The sequence below is a fragment of the Bos grunniens genome, chromosome 29 (genome assembly GCF_055505025.1).
Source record: "Bos grunniens cultivar Pamir isolate PY7600 chromosome 29, Bosgru_T2T1.0, whole genome shotgun sequence".
NCBI classification, from domain to species: domain Eukaryota; kingdom Metazoa; phylum Chordata; class Mammalia; order Artiodactyla; family Bovidae; genus Bos; species Bos grunniens.
In genome coordinates, this window is record NC_141193.1 from 50638978 (window position 1) to 50657768 (window position 18791).

Genomic DNA, 18791 nt, shown 5'->3' on the forward strand with positions numbered 1-18791 from the left:
CCCAGGGATGGGGGAGCCTGGTAGGCTGCAGTCTATGGCGTCGCACAGAGTCGGACATGACTGAAATGACTTAGCAGCAGTAGATGTTAACATGTTATCTGTGTGCCTAGACTACCTTTATATGTGCTTCCAATACATTGCTTTCGTGTTTCTAAACTTTGAGCCATGATTGATCGAACATTGTGTAGTTAATATGTGGGTATTGGCTGTTGAAAATGGCTGTTCTTGTTACAGTTTCATAAACAGACCTTGAGTTCCATTATGATGCCACATCCAGCAAGTGCACCTTTCGGCCACAAGAGAATGCGACTTTCTGGTCCTCAAGCTTTTGATAAAAATGAAATTAATTCAATCCAGTCAAGTGAAGGGCTTCTGGAAAAAATAATTAAACAAGCAAAGCATATATTTCTGAGGAGTAGGTAAGGACAAAGTTACTATCTTTCTTTGAAACTGCAGTCCTTTTTTCTTTATGTTACCTTATGTACATTATTTTTGGCATACTTTAATCTTTTTTCCCAGGGAGAGGGAGGTGACTGCAGTATAAGAGTTTATGGTTGTCGATGGCCCTGTCAAGTTTGGGGAAGCCTTAGATCTATTGCCCATGTAACTTTTTTGTTTCCAACACTTGGCATTAAAGTTTTGAAAGACAGCTGAGTAGGAACCTGCCTTGGAACACCAAACTTTCTATGATAACCCGTCCATGAGCTACTTTTCCTGAACTGGTTGAAACCTTTTTTGAAGCTTTCCGTATATTTTTCGGTTGTCCCGCATTTTAGGATTTTGGAAGGCACTCTCCTATATGTTTCCTATATGTTGACTTATTTGATGCTTAGCTGTGGGTCAGGTTGTGTTAGCACATTTTTTACGATGGTAAAACTGGGATTCAGAGAAGTTGTTCCACTTGCTCAAGGTTATACAACTAAAAGATAAGCAAAGTCAGGATTTAGGCCTAACTTCAAAGCTCATTTTTGTTCTTTTTTAAAAATTTTATTTATTTTAATTGGAGGCTAATTACTTTACAACATTGTAGTGGTTTTGCCATACATTGACATGAATCAGTCATGGGTGTACATGTGTCCCCCATGCTGAACCCCCCTCCCGCCTCCCTCCCCATCCTAACCCTCAGGGTTGTTCCCAGTGCACTGGCTTTGAGTGCCCTGTTTCATGCATCTCAATTGGACTGGTGATCTGTCTCACATACGGTAATAATACATGTTTCAGTGCTATTCTCTCAAATCATCCCACCCTCACTTTCTGCCACAGAGTCCAAAAGACTGTTCTATACATCTGTGTCTCTTTTGCTGTCTTGCATATAGGGTCATCATTACCATCTTTCTAAATTACATATATATGCATTAATATACTGTTTTGGTCTTCTTCTTTCTGACTGACTTCACTCTGTATAATAGGCTCCAGTTTCATCCACATCATTAGAACTGATACAAATACATTCTTTTTAATAGCTGACTAATATTCCATTGTGTATGTGTACCACGACTTTCTTTCCATTCATCTGCTGATGGACATCTAGGTTGCTTCCATGTCCTGGCTATTATAAACAATGCTGCGATGAACATTGGGGTACATGTGTCGCTTTCAATTCTGGTTTCCTCGGTATGTACACCCAGCAGTGGAATTGTTGGGTCGTATGGCAGTTCTATTTCCAGTTTTTTAAGGAATCTCCACACTGTTCTCTATAGTGGCTGTACTAGTTTGCATTCTCACCAACAGTGTAAGAGGGTTCCCTTTTCTCCACACCCTCTCCAGTATTTATTGTTTGTACACTTTTGGATAGCAGCCATTCTGACTGACTTGAAATGGTACCTCATTGTGGTTTTGATTTGCATTTCTCTGATGATGAGTGATATTGAGCATCTTTTCATGTGTTTGTTAGCCATCTGTATGTCATCTTTGGAGAAATATCTGTTTAGTTCTTTGGCCCAATTTTTGATTGGGTCATTTATTTTTCTAGTATTGAGCTGCATGATCAGCTTGTATATTTTTGACATTAATTCTCTGTCAGTTGCTTCATTTGCTATTATTTTCTCCCACTCTGAAGGCTGTCTTTTCACCTTGTTTAGAGTTTCCTTCATTGTGCAAAAGGTTTTAAGTCTAATTAGGTCCCATTTGTTTATTTTTGCTTTTATTCCCATTACTCTGGGAGGTGGGTCATAGAGGATCCTGCTGTGATTTATGTCAGAGTGTTTTGCCTATGTTTTCCTCTAAGAGTTTTATAGTTTACATTTAGATCTTTAATCCATTTTGAGTTTAATTTTGTGTATAGTGTTAGAAAGTGTTCTAGTTTCATTCTTTTACAAATGGTTAACCAGTTTTCCCAGTACCACTTGTTAAAGAGATTGTCTTTTCTCCATTGTATATTCTACCTTCTTTCTCAAAGATAAGGTGTCCATAGGTGCGTGGATTTATCTCTGGGCTTTCTATTTTGTTCCACTGATCTATAGTTCTGTCTTTGTGCCAGTACCATACTGTCTTGATAACTATAGCTTTATAGTATAGTCTGAAGTCAGGCAGGTTGATTCCTCCAGTTCCATTCTTCTTTCTCAAGATTGCTTTGATTATTTGAGGTTTTTTGTATTTCCATACAAATGTTGAAATTATTTGTTCTAGTTCTGTGAAAAATACCCTTGGTAGCTTGATAGGGATTGCATTGAATCTGTAGATTGCTTTGGGTAGTATACTCATTTACATTGATTCTTCTGATCCATGAACTTGGTATATTTCTCCATCTATTTGTGTCATCTTTTATTTTCTTTCATCAGTATTTTATAGTTTTCTGTATATAGGTCTTTTGTTTCTTTAAGTAGATTTAGTCCTAAGTATTTTATTCTTTTTGTTGCAATGGTGAATGGAATTGTTTCTTTAATTTCTCTGTTTTTCATTGTTAGTGTATAGGAATGCAGGGGATTTCTGTGTATTAATTTTATATCCTGCAGCTTTACTATAGTCATTGATTAGCTCTAGTAATTTTCTGGTGGAGTCTTTAGGGTTTTCTATGTGGAGAATCATGCCATCTGCAAACAGTGAGAGTTTTACTTCTTCTTTTCCAATCTGGATTCCTTTTCTTTTTTTCTCTGATTGTTGTGGCTAAAACTTCCAAAACTATGTTGAATAGTAGTGGTGAGAGTGGGCACTCTTGTCTTGTTCCTGACTTTAGGGAAAATGCTTTCAGTTTTTCACCATTGAGGATAATGTTCGCTGTGGGTTTATTATATATGGCATTTAATATGTTGACGTATGTCCTTTTATGCCTGCTTTTGGAGGGTTTTTATCACAAATGGATGTTGAATTTTGTCAAAGGCTTTCTCTGCACCTTTGAGATAATCATGTAGTTTTTATCTTTCAATTTGTTAATGTCAAGTATGTTGATTGATTTGTGAATATGTTGATTGATTTGTGAATACTGAAGAATCTTTGCATCCCTGGGATAAAGCCCACTTGATCATGATGTATGATCTTTTTAGTACGTTGTTGGATTCTGTTTGCTAGAATTTTGTTAAGGATTTTTGCATCTGTGTTCATCAGTGATATTGGCCTGTAGTTTTCTGTTTTTGTGGCATCTTTGTCTGGCTTTGGTATTAGGGTGATGGTGGCCTCGTAGAATGAGTTTGGCAGTTTACCTTCCTCTGCAATTTTCTGGAAGAGTTTGAGTAGGATAGGTGTTAGCTCTTCTCTAAATTTTTGGTAGAATTCAGCTGTGAAGCCATCTGGTCCTGGGCTTTTGTTTGTTGGAAGATGTTTGAGTACAGTTTCTATTTCTGTGCTTGTGATAGGTCTGTTAAGATTTTCTATTTCTTCCTGGTTCAGTTTTGGAAAGTTATACTTTTCTAAGAATTTGTCCATTTCTTCCAAGTTGTCCATTTTATTGTCATATAGTTGCTGATAGTAGTTTCTTATGATCCTTTGTATATCTGTGTTGTCTGTTGTGATTTCTCCATTTTCATTTCAAATTTGGTTGATTTGATTCTTGTTGCTTTTTTGTTTGATGAGTCTGGCTAATAGTTTGTCTATTTTATCTTCTCAAAAAACCAGCTTTTAGTTTTGTTGATTTTTGCTGTAGTCTCCTTTATTTCTTTTTCTTTTATTTCTGCCCTGATTTTTATGATTTCTTTCCTTCTACTAACCCTGGGGTTCTTCATTTCTTCTTTTTCAAGTTGCTTCAGGTGTGAAGTTAGGTTATTTATTTTTCTCTTGTTTCTTGAGGTAAGCTTGTGTTGCTATGAACCTCCTCAGAGCACTGCTTTTACTGAATCCCATAAGTTTTGGTTTGTCGTGTTTTCATTTGTTTCTATGCATATTTTGATTTCTTCTGTGATTTGTTGTTTATTCAGCAGCATGTTGTTCAGCCTCCATATGTTGGGGTTTTTAATAGTTTTTCTTCTGTAATTGACATCTGATCTTCCTGCATTGTGGTCAGAAAATATGCTTGGAATGATTTCAGTTTTTTTGAATTTACCAAGGCTAGATTTATGGCCAGGATGTGATCTAACCTGGAGAATGTTCGTGTGCCTTGAGAAAAAGGTGAAATTCATTGTTTTGAGGTGAAATGTCCTATAGATATCAATTATGTCTAACTGTATCCATTGTATCATTTAAAGTTTGTATTTCCTTGCTAATTTTCTGTTTGGTTGATCTATCCATAGGTGTGAGTGGGGTATTAGAATCTCCCACTATTATTGTTAATTTCCCCTTTCATACTTGTTAACATTTGCCTTACCTATTCTGGTGCTCCTATGTTGGGTGCATATATATTTATAATTGTTTTAAACCTCTTCTTGGATTGATCCTTTGATCACTATGTACTGTTCTTCTTTGTCTCTTTTCACGGCCTTTATTTCCAAGTCTATTTTATCTGATATGGGTATTGCTACTGCTTTCTTTTGGTCTCCATTTGCGTGAAATATCTTTTTCCAGTCCTTCACTTTCATTCTGTATGTGTCCCTTTGTTAGAGGTGGGTCTCTTGTAGACAGCATTATGGGGGTCTTGTTTTTGTATCCATTCAGCCAGTCTTTGTCTTTTGGTTGGGATATTCAACCCATTTACATTTAAGGTAAGTATTGAAAAGTGTGATCCTGCTCTCATTTACTTTGTTGTTTTGGGTTTGAGTTTATACACCTTTTCTGTGTTTCCTGTCTAGAGAAGATCCTTTAGCATTTGTTAAAGAGCTGGTTTGGTGGTGTTGAATTCTCTCAGCTTTTGCTTGTCTGTAAAGCTTTTGATTTCTTCTTCATATTTGAATGAGATCCTGGCTGGGTATAGTAATCTGGGTTGTAGGTTTTTCTGTTTCATCACTTTAAGTATGTCCTGCTAGTCCCTTCTGGCCTGAAGAGTTTCTATTGAAAGATGAGTTGTTACCCTTATGGGGATCTCCTTGTGTATTACTTGTTGCTTTTATCTTACTGCTTTTAGTATTTGTTCTTTGTGTTTGATCTTCGTTAATATGATTAATATGTGTCTTGCGGTGTTTCGCCTTGGGTTCATCCTGTTTGGGACTCTCTGGGTTTCTTGGACTTGGGTGGCTATTTCCTGCCCAATTTTAGGTAAGTTTTCAACTATTATGTCCTCAAGTATTTTCTCATAGCCTTTCTTTTGTCTTCTTGTTTTGGGACTCCTATGATTCGAATGTTGGGGCATTTAACATTGTCCCAGAGGTCTCTGAGCTTGTCCTCATTTCTTTTAATTCTTTTTTCCTTTTTTCCTCTCTGCTTCATTTTATTTCCACCATTCTATCTTCCATCTTACTTGTACTATCTTCTGCCTTAGTTATTCTACTGTTGGTTACCTCCAGATTGCTTTTGATCTCAGTTATTGTGTTATTCATTATTGACTGACTCTTTTTTATTTCTTCTAGGTCCTTGTTAAACATTCCCTGCATCTTCTCAATCCTTGCCTCTAGTTTGTTTATCTGTAACTCCATTTTGTTTTCAAGATTTTGGATCATCTTTACTATCATTATTCTGAATTCTTTTTCAGGTAGACTCCTATCTCCTCCTCTGGTTTGGTTTGGTGTGCATTTATCGTGTTCCTTTACCTGCTGAATATTTCTCTCCCTTTTCATTTTGTTTGGATTGCTGTGTTTGGGGTACCCTTTCTGGAAGTTTGTGGTTCCTCTTTATTGTGGAGGTTCCTCCCTGTGGGTGGGGTTGGACAAGTGGCTTGTCAAGGTTTCCTGGTTAGGGAAGCTTGCATCTGTGTTCTCGTGGGTGGAGCTGGATCTCTTCTCTCTGAAGTGCAATGAAGTGTCCAGTAGTGAGTTTTAGGGCATCGATGGGTTTGGCATGGCTTTGGGCAGCCTGTCTTTTAATGCTCAGGATTGTGTTCCTGCTTTGCTGGAGAATTAGCTTGGTGTGTCTTGCTCTGGTATTTGTTGGCTCTTGGGTGGAGCTTGGTTTCCGTGTCAGTATGGACGCTTTTGGAGGAGCTCTAGTCTATTAATATTCCCTGGGATCAGGAGTTCTCAAGTTTTGGATTTAAGCCTCCTGCCTCTGGCTTTCAGTCTTATTCTTACAGTAGCCTCAAGACTTATCCATCCATACAGTGCAGATGATAAAACATCTCGGTTAATGGTGAAAAAATTCTCCACAGTGAGGGACACCCAGAGAGGTTCACAGAATTACATGGAGAAGAGAAGAGGGAGGAGGGAGATAGAGGTGACCAGGAAGAGAAGAGGGGGAATCAAAAGGGGAGAGAGCAGTCTAGCCAGTAATCAATTCCCTATGTGTTCTCCACAGTCTGGAACACTCAGAGAAGTTCACGGAGTTACATGGAGAAGAGAGGGGGGAAGGAGGAGATAGAGGTGACCAGGAGAAAAGGGAGAATCAAAAGGAGAGAGAGTAATCAAGCTAGTAATCACATCCGTAAGTGAAAATGGATACTGGAGATTAGATTCTTAAAGGTAAAAAATTGATAACAAATACCAGAAAGCCAAGATTAAAAATCTAGAGTAGAGAATAGAGTCTCAAAAATACAATATTAAAAATAGAAAACAAAATCAATCACAAAAATTATAAAAAATATATGTATGAAATTTGCTTTAAAAATAGGGTCTTTTTTTTTGCAAGGTAATAATAGGTTATAAAAATGAAAATTAAAGGAGCAATAAAGAACTTAAAAATTTTTAAAGGGATAATAGTAAAAATATATCTAGGAATTTCTCTGAAGCTGTTGCGGGCAGTGTGGGGTCAGTTCAGTTTCGGATAGTTCCTTGTACAGAGGCCCCCTCCAGTTCTCAGTTAACTACAGGGTTTTAATCAGTTGCACCTGTCAGTTCCAGAGCGGTTCCCTCTTGTTTGCTTCATTTGGCTTCCTCTGTTTCTCATTTCTGCCCTGAAACAAGGGAGTGAAGGTGGTTACTTATTTAGGCTCACTTGTTCAATTGTGCTGTGGGGAGGGAGGAACACTGCAAACAAATATCACTGGCGTATGTGGGGAGTGCTCGCAGTATGTGGACCACACTGAGTCTGCCCCCACTCATGGCGTTTGCTTTACGGGTCTACACTGCTCAGGCTCCAGGGTGCTCTGCAGGGCACTGTCCAAAGCGGGCCCTGCATTTTGTGCACTTCCCAGCTCTAAGCTGCTCAGATTCTTAGGTACTCCACAAGGGCACAGACTTGGCTGGGCCTGCATTTTGTGCCCTTCCCAGGTCCGAGCAGCTCCGGCAACCAGGTGCTTGGCAAGCACACTGTACCCAGGTGGGCCGTGTGTCTTAATCACCTCCCCAGTCCTGGACGCTCAGTTTCCTGGGTGTACTGTGTGTGTCCTCTGGTGAGCTAATCTCAGGCTGCAACCCTCCTGGCAGGTGTCAGCCATCCAGGACACCAGGAGGACATGGTTAGCAACTAGGAGCCCGCTCACAATTTGGTTGAGGTTGCCCTGCCCTGGGGCCAAGATTGCCCCTTGCCTTCTGGCTCTGACTGTCGCTCACCTGCCTCTTTGCCTCTGGCAGGGGGAGGGGCCGGTCCGCAGCCGGCCAGCTCTCCTTTGGTGATCGCTCAGTCCTTTGTTCTGTGTGCGGGCCAGGCTGCACCTTAGGTTAGAGCCTGCGCCTCCCTGTCCATCCCCTGCTCGCTGGTGGCGGAGGCAAGCATCCGGGCTGCTTCTCCCCTGGGAGTTGCGGTTAGGCGTGTATTTTGTGGGTTTTTTTTTTTTTCTCTCTCTTGGTTATGTTGCCCTCTGACACTCAAAAACTACCCACAGACCCGCTGGTGAGAGGGTTTCCTGCTGTTTGGAAACTTCTCCTCCTTCATGACTCCCTCCCCAAGACAGGTCTCTGTCCCTAACTCTTTTGTCTCTTTGTCTTTTATATTTTGTCCTGCCTCCTTTTGAAGTGAGTAGGCTGCCTTTCTGGGTGCCTGGTGTCTTCTGCCAGTGTTCAGAAATTGTTTTGTGGAAGTTGCTCAGCATTCAGATGATTTTTTGATGAATTTATGGGGGAGAAAGTGGTTTCCCCATCCTATTCCTCGACCATCTTGGGACCGCCCTCTGATTTTCTTTCTTCCGTACATCATTTACTAAAGAACTTGGCATGATTGGCCCTAAACAAAGTCTTTTCCAAATGCCACAGGGTGCTCTTCTGTTTCCTTATTGGCACTTAGTGAAGAGGTCTGTTTTTACTTCTTTCAGTGATGGTGCCTTGATGGTACTCAGCAGGCGAGGGCACACTGTTTTTGTGGATGACATTTTACTTTGAATTTTATTTTTCCTGTTAATACAGTCATAGCTTTATTTGTCATGGTTTTATATTAGTCTCAGGATGGAAACTTTCAGTAAAATGAATTTGGAAGACATGTTGAGACAACAGCATGATGCATTGAAAGGAGTACGGAATTCAGGATGAAAGATACACTTCAGCCAGGGCTCAGCCACTTGCTGAGTAATTTGGGGCAAGTTAAGGCAGTGGCTTCCCTGGTGGCTTAGAGGTTAAAGCATCTGCCTGGAATGTGGGAAACCCGGATTCGATCCCTGGGTCAGGAAGGTCCCCTGGAGAAAGAAATGGCAACCCACTCCAGTAGTCTTGCCTGGAGAATCCCATGGAGGGAGGAGCCTGGTAGGGATCGCAAAGAGTCGGACACGACTGAGTGACTTCACTTCACTTCACTTCAAGGCAGTGGCAGCCCACTCCAGTACTCTTGCCTGGGAAATGCCATGGATGGAGGAGCCTGGTAGGCTACAGTCCATGGGGTCGCAAAGAGTCAGACACGACTGAGCAACTTCACTTTCACTTTTCACTTTCATGTACTGGAGAAGGAAATGGCAACCCACTCCACTATGCTTGCCTGGAGAATCCCAGGGACGGGAACCTGGTGGGCCGCCGTCTATGGGGTCGCACAGAGTTGGACATGACTGACGTGACTTAGCAGCAGCAGCACTTAATATCTAATCCTCTCTCAATTGGGGTTAAAGGACTCTGGTCAAATTGAATAGTGGATACACAGGTTCCTTATAAACAGTAGGAGTACTATGTTAGATGACTGTTACTTTCCATTTGTACATTTCAAGTATAAAAGCTATTGAGTATGTTAATGTTGAAAATTTCTGATTAACCATAAAGTTAAATATTCCCTGAAATAAATGAGGGGCATGGGAAAAGTTATCTTTAGAACCATTTTGTTTCAGAATTGGGCTTCCCTGGTGGCTCAGGCAATAAAGAATCTGCCTGCCTGCAATGCAGGAGACCTGGGTTAGATTCCTGGTCGGGAAAATCCCCTGGAGAAGGGAATGGCTACCTACTCCAGTATTCTTGCCTGGAGAATTTCATGGACAGAGGATCCTGGCGGGCTATAGTCCATGCAACCATGGGGTTACAGAGAGTCAGATACAAGTGAGCAGCTAATGCATTTCAGAATAGTAGTTGTAATCTTGGAAGCAGCAAAACTTTAAAAAATGTTCCCTTTTCTCCCCTTAGGTATAGAAATAATGTTCTAAATGTATTGCCCCATCTGTGTAATTCCATACAGTTAACATTCATATATTTTTACATACATTTGACCATTGAACAACACAAGAGTTAGGGGTACCGACCCTCTGTATTGAAAATCCAGATATAAGTTATGCTTGGGCACCAAACAGGCAGTTCCTCCGTTTCCCAGATCTGCCATTCCTGGATTTAAGCAACCATGAATTGTGCAGTGTTGTAGTAATTATTTTGTGAAAAAGATTCTCTTGTAAGTGTACAGGTGCAGTTCAGACCCATTGTTCATGGGTCAACAGTATATGTGTCAGGGCATTTTTTTTTTAAGTAAATATGGTATCATAAAATTTTATACCCTACCTTCAAAGATATTTTAATAGCTATGTGATAGCCCATTGTGTAAATATTCCACGATTTCTTTTACCAATTCTCAATTGTTATATATCTTTTTATTTCCAATTTGTTGATATATATTAACACTGAGATGAAAACTCTCACATATTTATCTGCTGTAAAAATTCTTGAAGCACTGCCAGGGAAACAAATCACAGAAGAAGAAGGGAAAGTTAAAAATGGACTGAAAGAAATTAGTACTAGAGCAGGAACAGGATACAAGAGCATATAAAAATTGATATAAAAATCACTTGTCCTCAGTAGCTAGTCTCATTTCTTCCATTTCCTCATTCCTTTTCCTTCTCTAGCTGATAAAGTGCTAATATCAGATTTGAGACACTGAGGATCTTGTAGTTTGGTTGATTTACGTAATTTATGCTTTGTTTCTAGACAGTGGCTATTCATTAGTGTGTATAAAATGTAAAGGAAAGATTATTGGCTCTGGAGTTAGACTTCCAGGTTTTCTGCCCCAAACAGCTTCAAACTTTGGGCAAGTCACTAAACTTCGCTAAACTGCTTTTGTTCCTTCTGAAAAATGGAGGTAATAGTAGTAGTGTCTACTTTTGTTGTTCATAAGGTTAAAATAATTCATGAAAGCACTTATTACAGTATTTGGTACATAATCACTTAATAAATCTTATTTCTCACTTATACATATCTTTCTTGGGGTATAGGTTTTAATTGTGCAGTAAATCTTTCTAGCTTTTCTTGAAAATACTAATTCCATGACAGTAATAGTTCTCAAGTGTGGATATATCCCAAGTTATTTGTTACCAGGGATCAAATACTGATATTTATGAATAATTTATATTCTTTTTAGAGATTAGATTAGTACCCTACAAGTATGCCTTTCACTTGTGTTCTGGTAAGATTTTCTGAGTGGCAGAAAACAAATGGAGTTAAAAGGAAATCAGTGTGGCCTGAGAATGTGTTGTGATGTGAAGTTGAAAACCAGTACATCAGAGCTACATCTGACTTTTCTGTTAAATCTTTGCTTTTCAAATAGTGGTATTTTCAGAAAGTCACCATCTGTTTTCAAATAGCCATAAAACTGATAAGCAGTTTATCACCTTATTATTTTATATGGTGACTATAAAAATTTTTAACTTCTTTTCTTTAAAAGGACTGCTGCAACCATTGACAGCTTAGCAAGTCGCATTGAAGATCCTCAGATACAGGCTCATTGGTCAAATATTAATGATGTTTATGAATCTAGTGTGAAAGTCTTAATCACATCGCAAGGCTATGAACAGATATGCAAGTAAGTATTGAAAAGAAGTTGTTTAATACATTAAGTTGCTTATTATGTATTGATGTTTGCAGAGTGATTACATCAAGATTTTGGGTTTTATTTGATAGGGAAGCATAACATTCCAGTAAATTATTTGAGCTGTAGAGTGTTTTTAAAAGTAAGAGATAAGGACTTCCGTGGCAGTCCAGGGGTTAAGACTCCATGCTTCCTCGGCACGGGTTGTGGGTTCTATCCTTGGTTGGAGAACTAAGATCCCACATGCCACGTGGTGAGGCCAAAATATACAGGGAAGAAAAAAAAAATGACAGGCAAGAATGTCCAAAATAGTCTCTATTTAATAGTCTCTGGAGAAGGCAATGGCACCCCACTCCAGTACTCTTGCCTGGAAAATCCCATGGATGGGGGAGCCTGGAAGGCTGCAGTCCATGGGGTCGCTGAGGGTCGGACATGACTGAGCGACTTCACTTTCACTTTAATGCATTGGAGAAGGAAATGGCAACCCACTCCAGTGTTCTTGCCTGGAGAATCCCAGGGACGGGGGAGCCTGGTGGGCTGCCATCTGTGGGGTCACACAGAGTTGGACACGACTGAAGTGACTTAGCAGTGACTTAGCAGTCACAGAGACTATTTACGTAGTCTCTATGTAAATGCCGCATGTTTGAGCTATGATCAGAAGTGAACCCCAGCACTGAGTGGAAAGCCCGCCATGCTTCCTCAGACTCTGATCCGCTTCAGTTCTTGCCTGGAGGCCATGGCCAGTCTCTGGTATTTGAAGTAAAGAGGGTCGTTTATGTTAGAGCCCATACTTTCCATAACGTTTAGCCTAAAACAACCCCTGTGTCTATTCCAGTTCATGATTGTGCCCTTAATGACTTCTGTCCCCAGCATTCCTGGAGAAGCTGTCTACTTGATGTATGTTCATAAATCACAAGTTAATACACAGATAGTAGATTGGTTGTTTTCAGTAGTGCGATGTTGGTGAAGGTGGTCAAAAGGTACAAACCTACAGCACTAAGGAAAGGAAAAGAAAAAATTGATCAACTTGGAATTGTTTGCATCTACAGCTAATATGAAACAACTGTGGGATTATGGGCATTGAATCCAGCATATACCTTTTAAACTTCTGTGAAGAGAAGTCAGTGTCAGGACAGGAGAGAAAGTGGAAGGCAGTATAGAATGTCCTTACCTACCTTCTGTAGCTGGTAGGGTCATCTTACACTTTAAAATTGAAAGTAGTTCTCTTTCTTAGAACCCCCTCCCCCCCAAATTCCTGTCATTGAACATTTTATTTTAGTTGGATGCCAGAACAGTGATTTGTACGTGTGCAACCATGTCTATAGGATAAAGTCCTCCAAGTGTAATTGCTGTGTCAAAAGATAAGGACATTTAAGATTTTCATTGTTGTTACCGATTTGCTTTTTTTTCTGCTTCCTTTTTAAAAATTCTTTCTTTCTTTGGCTGTATTGGGTCTTAGTGTGGCACTTAGGGCCTTTGTGCGGCATGTAGGATCCTTCTATGGTGGTGCTGGTGGTTTGCAAGGTTCTCTCCAGTCGTGGTGTGTGGGCTCAGTTGCCCCACAGCATGTGGGATTTTAGTTCCATGACCAAGGATTGAACCCTAGTTCCCTACATTGGAGGACGGATTCTTCACCACTGGACCACCAGGAAAGTCCCCTGATTTGCTTTCAGAGTGATTGCCATGTGTGCGCCCACCAGTAGTGATACAGCTTTCTTTTCCTTATACCTGGGTTAGAAAGAAGAGTCAGAAATGTGGTCAGATTTATAAGTCTTTTTCTTCTTTAAGCCTTGTAAATTTTGTTTTGTTTTTTCCCCCTTCAAAAGAAATGTATAAACTTTTATTCATCAAAATTACAGTTTTATATAGTTACCAAAATGTTTTTTATTCTTAAATATTGGTTGTAAAAGCAAAGTTAGGAAAAAAGAGGTACTATCAGATGTGGAAAGCTATAATGCTGTTTTTTCCTGCATTTGTTCACCTGTATTATTTGAGGAGTTTTGTGTTTCTTGTACATGTCATATGCTAAAAATTTGTGAACTGACTTGGAAGAGATTTGTGACCTGTATATATATATTCGTTGGCTATTTTATGAGTTTGTTTGACCTAAGCTGAGTTAGTAGAGCATACATATTTTGACTTGTTAGCTGATTATTTGAGAAGAGAGTGAAAAGTTAACCGTTTTTCCTTTCTGTATGAGAATTTGACCTTTGGCTAACTCTCTCACTCTAGTTACCTCGTAACTTGATAAGGAAAGATGCCATTTGTGTTACTAGGCAACAGTGCTTATGGCAAAAATGATCCCCAGTTGGTAAAATGGTTCTGGACTGGGAGAAATTACAAGCCCTTGCTGGGGGTGGCTTTGGATGTCCCAGGGTGGGGTGAGTGATATCAGTGGGCCGAGTCTCCTGTGGGGACCCTGGAATCCGGGCTTGTGAAGCTGTTGCAAGAGTGCATGGCTCCTGTGAGGACCCAGGTTTTTGGGTCAGGGCAGGCCCCACACGCTGTCAGTGCACATCTCTTCTTATTTAACACAGGTGTGTAGCTGCTGTGTTGACAGCCTCAGGGCCCTCAGGAGAAGAGGAGCAGGGGCTGTTGGCAGGGTGACAAGCTGTGCTTCCTGCCCCGCATCCTTCTGAGTAGACTGGTGGTCCGTGGCCTGTGGTGTCAGTAGTTTAGTGAGAGTCTGATAGTTTTCACTGAACCTGAGGAAACTCTTACCCACCATGGGTCTTGGTGTAGATTATCAAAGCTGTTGTATTGTTTTTCTTTGCTCTAAAGGTTCTTGACATTTGTATAAGGTAATTTTGGACATTTCTGATTTTTAGTGTGTGTTGTCTATAAAGGTCCATTCAGCTGCAGTTGAATATTGGAGTTGAGCAGATCCGGGTCGTGCACAGAGATGGGAGGGTGATCACACTGTCTCATGAGGGCCAGGAGCTTCAGGACTTCCTTCTGTCTCAGGTAACACAGCTCCTGAGCCCGTTCCATTCTACCCGTTGAAAGAACAAAGCCGATAAGAAGTAACATTATTTTTTAAAAGCTGTTTCTTCTTGCCAACTAATTTCTAGTGCAGAGCTTCCTGGGTAGCTCAGTGGTAACGAACCCATCTGCCAGTGCAGGAGACACAAAGAGATGCGGGTTTGATCCTGGATCAGGAAGATCTGCTGGAGCAGGGCATGGCAACTCTTCTTGCCTGGAGGGTCCCCATGGACAGAGGAGCTTAGAGGGCAACAGTCCAGGGGGTCACAGAGAGTCAGAAACAGCTGAGTGACTAAACAGCGATTTCTAGTGCACACTTTACCACCTTTTGGCTAATTGAAAATGTTGATAAACTGTCCTAGATTTGTTTCAACTGTTAGTTTGTATTTAAGATGCATGACCAGTTCTGAGACTACCAAACTTTTTTAATTTCTCCTGTTAGCTGAGATTTACAACACCTCCAGGACCACATGAAAGTGAAGTATTAATCCAAGAAAACCAGAGAAAGGACGATCAAATACAAAACTATAGTATCCATTCTCCATAATGATGAATGGAACATTTTATGTGTAAGCCCTAGGACAGCGTTCCTCATAGTAAGGGACAGTATGGAAAGTGTTGAGTTCTAGTACCAACTATACCACAGACTTGCTTTGTGACATTGGACAAATTTTTTGACCTTTTTTTCTTTCATCTATAAAGTAAGAACAGTATTTTTCCTACCTTCTTCATGGAGTTGTGATGATCCATTGAAATACTGAGTTATGGGATAAAGGGTCAGTTTTTGAACTGCTAATATATCTTTCACATGAAACACATATTTATATTTCACAGAAATTTTTACAAAAATACTGACCCTCTCCATAATAGAAGCAGTAATCTATTATACTGATTTGCCTCTATGGTGCCTTTACAGGGCATTTGTGACGTATGGCAGCTCTTGGTTGATTGTACCTAAAATAGCTTTGGATAGCTTAAGCACACATGCAGAAGTATAATGAAAGCCTTTTAAAGAACTTCAGAATTTCTAAGAAGTCTAGAGAATAAGGCTTGAGAATGGCTCAGGATCAAAGGAGGCTGTTTGTGAGAACCACGGGCAGGCGGGGCCCCTGCTGCTGCATCCCAGTACCACCACCTTCCTCACCGGTGGCAGATGCACTCTTAATTGCCCTGTGCATCAGTCAGGGTCTCTCAGGGTGGTTTCAGGGTTGTCTCTTTACTAAGGATCAATACAAAAGCTATTAGTGTGACAGCCTCCCAGAACAAAGTAGGTTGGAGAGTGGACTTGATGGGATCAGTGGAAGATACTCAGCTACACTGCTGTTTGAACATTCCTCCAAACTCAGTGATCCAGGTGGGAGGCTCCAGCTGGCCAAGTTCAGCTTGTGGGCTGTGTTCCTGCTGCCAGTGTACAGGAAAACAAGTATCAGGCTGTTTTAGCTTCTACAGTGGAAGGTGGGATCTTGTTCCCTTGCTCCACACAGAGGAGAATTCCTGAAACATAAGATAGGGTTCCTTTGCTAGGCAGTGAAAACCCCAATGAAAGTTCACTTTACAGCCATGATGTCAAGTCACTGCCAAGTAAATACCCATTCTGATTGTCAATGAAGTTTCCTTTTTCATTTACAGATGTCACAGCATCAGGTGCACGCAGTTCAGCAGCTAGCCAAGGTTATGGGCTGGCAGGTCCTGAGCTTCAGTAATCACGTGGGACTGGGGCCTGTAGAGAGCATTGGCAATGCCTCTGCTATAACTGTGGCCTCCCCGAACGGTGACTATGCTATCTCAGGTACTTTCTACTTCTCTGAATGTGAAGAGACCTTTGGGAGTTTGGCCTTTTCACTTAGCTTTAGTAGTTACCATACATAAGAGTAACTTACCTCTGTAGTAGGTGAGTTCCTTTATTAATTATGTTGAGTGTTTATCTCATCATAGCTATTATTCAGAGCAACAGGTTATTATGTCTTTTTATAGTAGTTATAAAAGATGTTTTGCTTGGCAGCACATTTTCCTAGGAGATTATCTGAAAAATGCCATCAGCATTATTACTCCTGCAGTAATTAGGACTCACTTTCATTGCTATGGACCCAGGTTCAGTCCCTGGTCAGGGAACTAAGATCCCACATGCTGCATGATGGGGCCAAAGAATTTTTTTTAAGTTTATAAATATACTGGTGCAAATGTGCAAGAAGAATAGTATCTGATCCTAAAGATGGTCAAGGGATAGAACAGAGAGGTGTTTTGTGAAGCACCTACCATGAATGGGGCACTTTGATAGGCATGTATACATTTTGTCTTGTTGAAAATTTATATCATTTCAGTGTGATCTTCTTTAATACTTGCTCTAAATATCTGAAAGAGTAGGTAGTTAGACATTCTTCCCCACAGGATCACAGCTTGTGAATCTGTAGGCTTGATCATTGCAAGACCATTATTGATAAGAATTTCTAAATACCCTTTCTTCTTGCCTGAGTTATAAAACCTCATTAAAACCTGAAGTTCATATTCAGAATAATCTTTCATCCATTCCTTCCAGTTCTGATTTTGAACGTTTGACTTTCATCACATTGTGGGTGTATATTAACCAAGTTGTTAAATGATTAGGTTATCAAGTATTTTAGGAAAAAAAAATGATGTTCTGAAAATATATAGAACATGTGATTTTCCTAAACCAACACTCATCTTTGCCACATTTTTTTTTACTTTTTTATTTTTTTTTCAATTTTATTTAAAATTTAAACTTTACATAATTGTATTAGTTTTGCCAAATATCAAAATGAATCCGCCACAGGTATATTGCCACATTTTTGTATTACAAATGTTAATTCATAAATATTTTTACCGGCCTGGTATCTATAAGGGGCTTTCCACGTGCACAGTGGTAAAGACCCCGCCTGCCAGTGCAGGAGATGCAGGAGACTTGAGTTTGATCCCTGGGTTGGGAGGAACCCCTGGAGTAGGAAATGGCAACCCACTCCAGTATTCTTGTCTGGAAAACTATACGTGGATAGAGGAGCCTGGTTGGCTACAGTCCATGGGATTGCAGAGTCAGACACTACTGAGCACACACACAAATACACACAATATCTATAAATTAGTAAATTTTATTTTAGCATATTGAACCTGAAAAGTACTTTTAAATAAGCACTTTCGAGTTGGTAGACAAGGCTTTTTATGCTCATGGAAAGTGAAGTTGTGTGATCTTTGTTGTTTCTAGCTTGGAAAATGAATATATTGATATTTTGGTTTTGCTCCACAGTTCGTAATGGCCCTGAAAGTGGCAGCAAGATTATGGTTCAGTTTCCCCGTAACCAGTGTAAAGACCTTCCCAAAAGTGATGTTTTACAAGATAGCAAGTGGAATCATCTTCGTGGGCCATTCAAAGAAGTTCAGTGGAATAAAATGGAAGGCCGAAACTTTGTTTATAAAATGGAGCTGCTTATGTCTGCACTTAGTCCTTGTCTACTGTGATTTTTTTTTTCTGGACCAGTTTCCAGATTTTTTTTCCCCAGAGAAGTTTCCAGAAACTTTCAGGAATGTTTGCAGATCAACAATAAGCACAAAGAAGAGGAATCTTCTAAAGGAATATTGTTTTTAAAAAGTAATAATTAGCAAATGTTTACTTAGCATTTTAAAACCTTTCACTTTATAAGTGACATGTGCTTTAAAATGCAAAAGTTTATGTACAGTTATAGGGTATACCAACATGGAGAGATGTACTTTTTTTATGCAGTTGACTTGAAATATTACTACATGGATTGACATTAGCTTTTTAAAATATCCCTTTGATGTTGACATCAAATAAAGATTATGGTTAAAAATTCCAGACACTCTGAACTCTTAACCTAAATGAATTATGTCATATCATTCCATTGTTTGTTATTGCTTAAGAATATTTAAACGCTCTTAAGACCCAGCTTTCATACAGAAATTCCCTCACAATGAGAGAAGCAGATCCTTTCTCCTAAGTGCAACAAAGTACTTTCCAACCAGTGGAGCCTGTCCTGCCCTCCCCACTAGACCTATTAAAACCAGCTCTTGTGTTAGTGGATAAAGTACTTTTCCCTCTGATTGTCTTTGTTACGCATGCCTGGGTCTCAGTCCGCTGAGAAATTCCTTAGAGCTCCACCTGAAGGCTTAGAAGGCAGATAGTACTGTATCTTTAGGGTTTCCTCCATTTCTCCTTGGTCTTTTTTCCCACTTGAATGACCTTATCTGCC

General features: G+C 40.0%; 1 protein-coding gene across 5 annotated transcripts in view; it reads left to right on the forward strand.

Moving 5' to 3' along the window:
* Positions 1-18791, forward strand: part of MED17 (mediator complex subunit 17) — a 33401-nt gene that overhangs the window by 10709 nt on the left and 3901 nt on the right. The window contains exons 8-12 of one of the 5 annotated variants that reach the window (XR_015157673.1): positions 235-419; positions 11446-11583; positions 14418-14553; positions 16201-16360; positions 17831-18397. Coding sequence is in view for 3 of the 5 variants with exons in the window: in XM_086384019.1 (XP_086240145.1) it covers positions 235-419; positions 11446-11583; positions 14436-14553; positions 16201-16360; positions 17831-18042 (813 nt within the window). In the remaining 2 variants the exon portion in view is untranslated. Of the gene's footprint in view, positions 1-234; positions 420-11445; positions 11584-14417; positions 14554-16200; positions 16361-17830; positions 18398-18791 lie in introns of those variants that run through there. The other 4 variants (XM_086384019.1, XR_015157672.1, XM_086384021.1 and 1 more) reach the window with 4 other exon arrangements.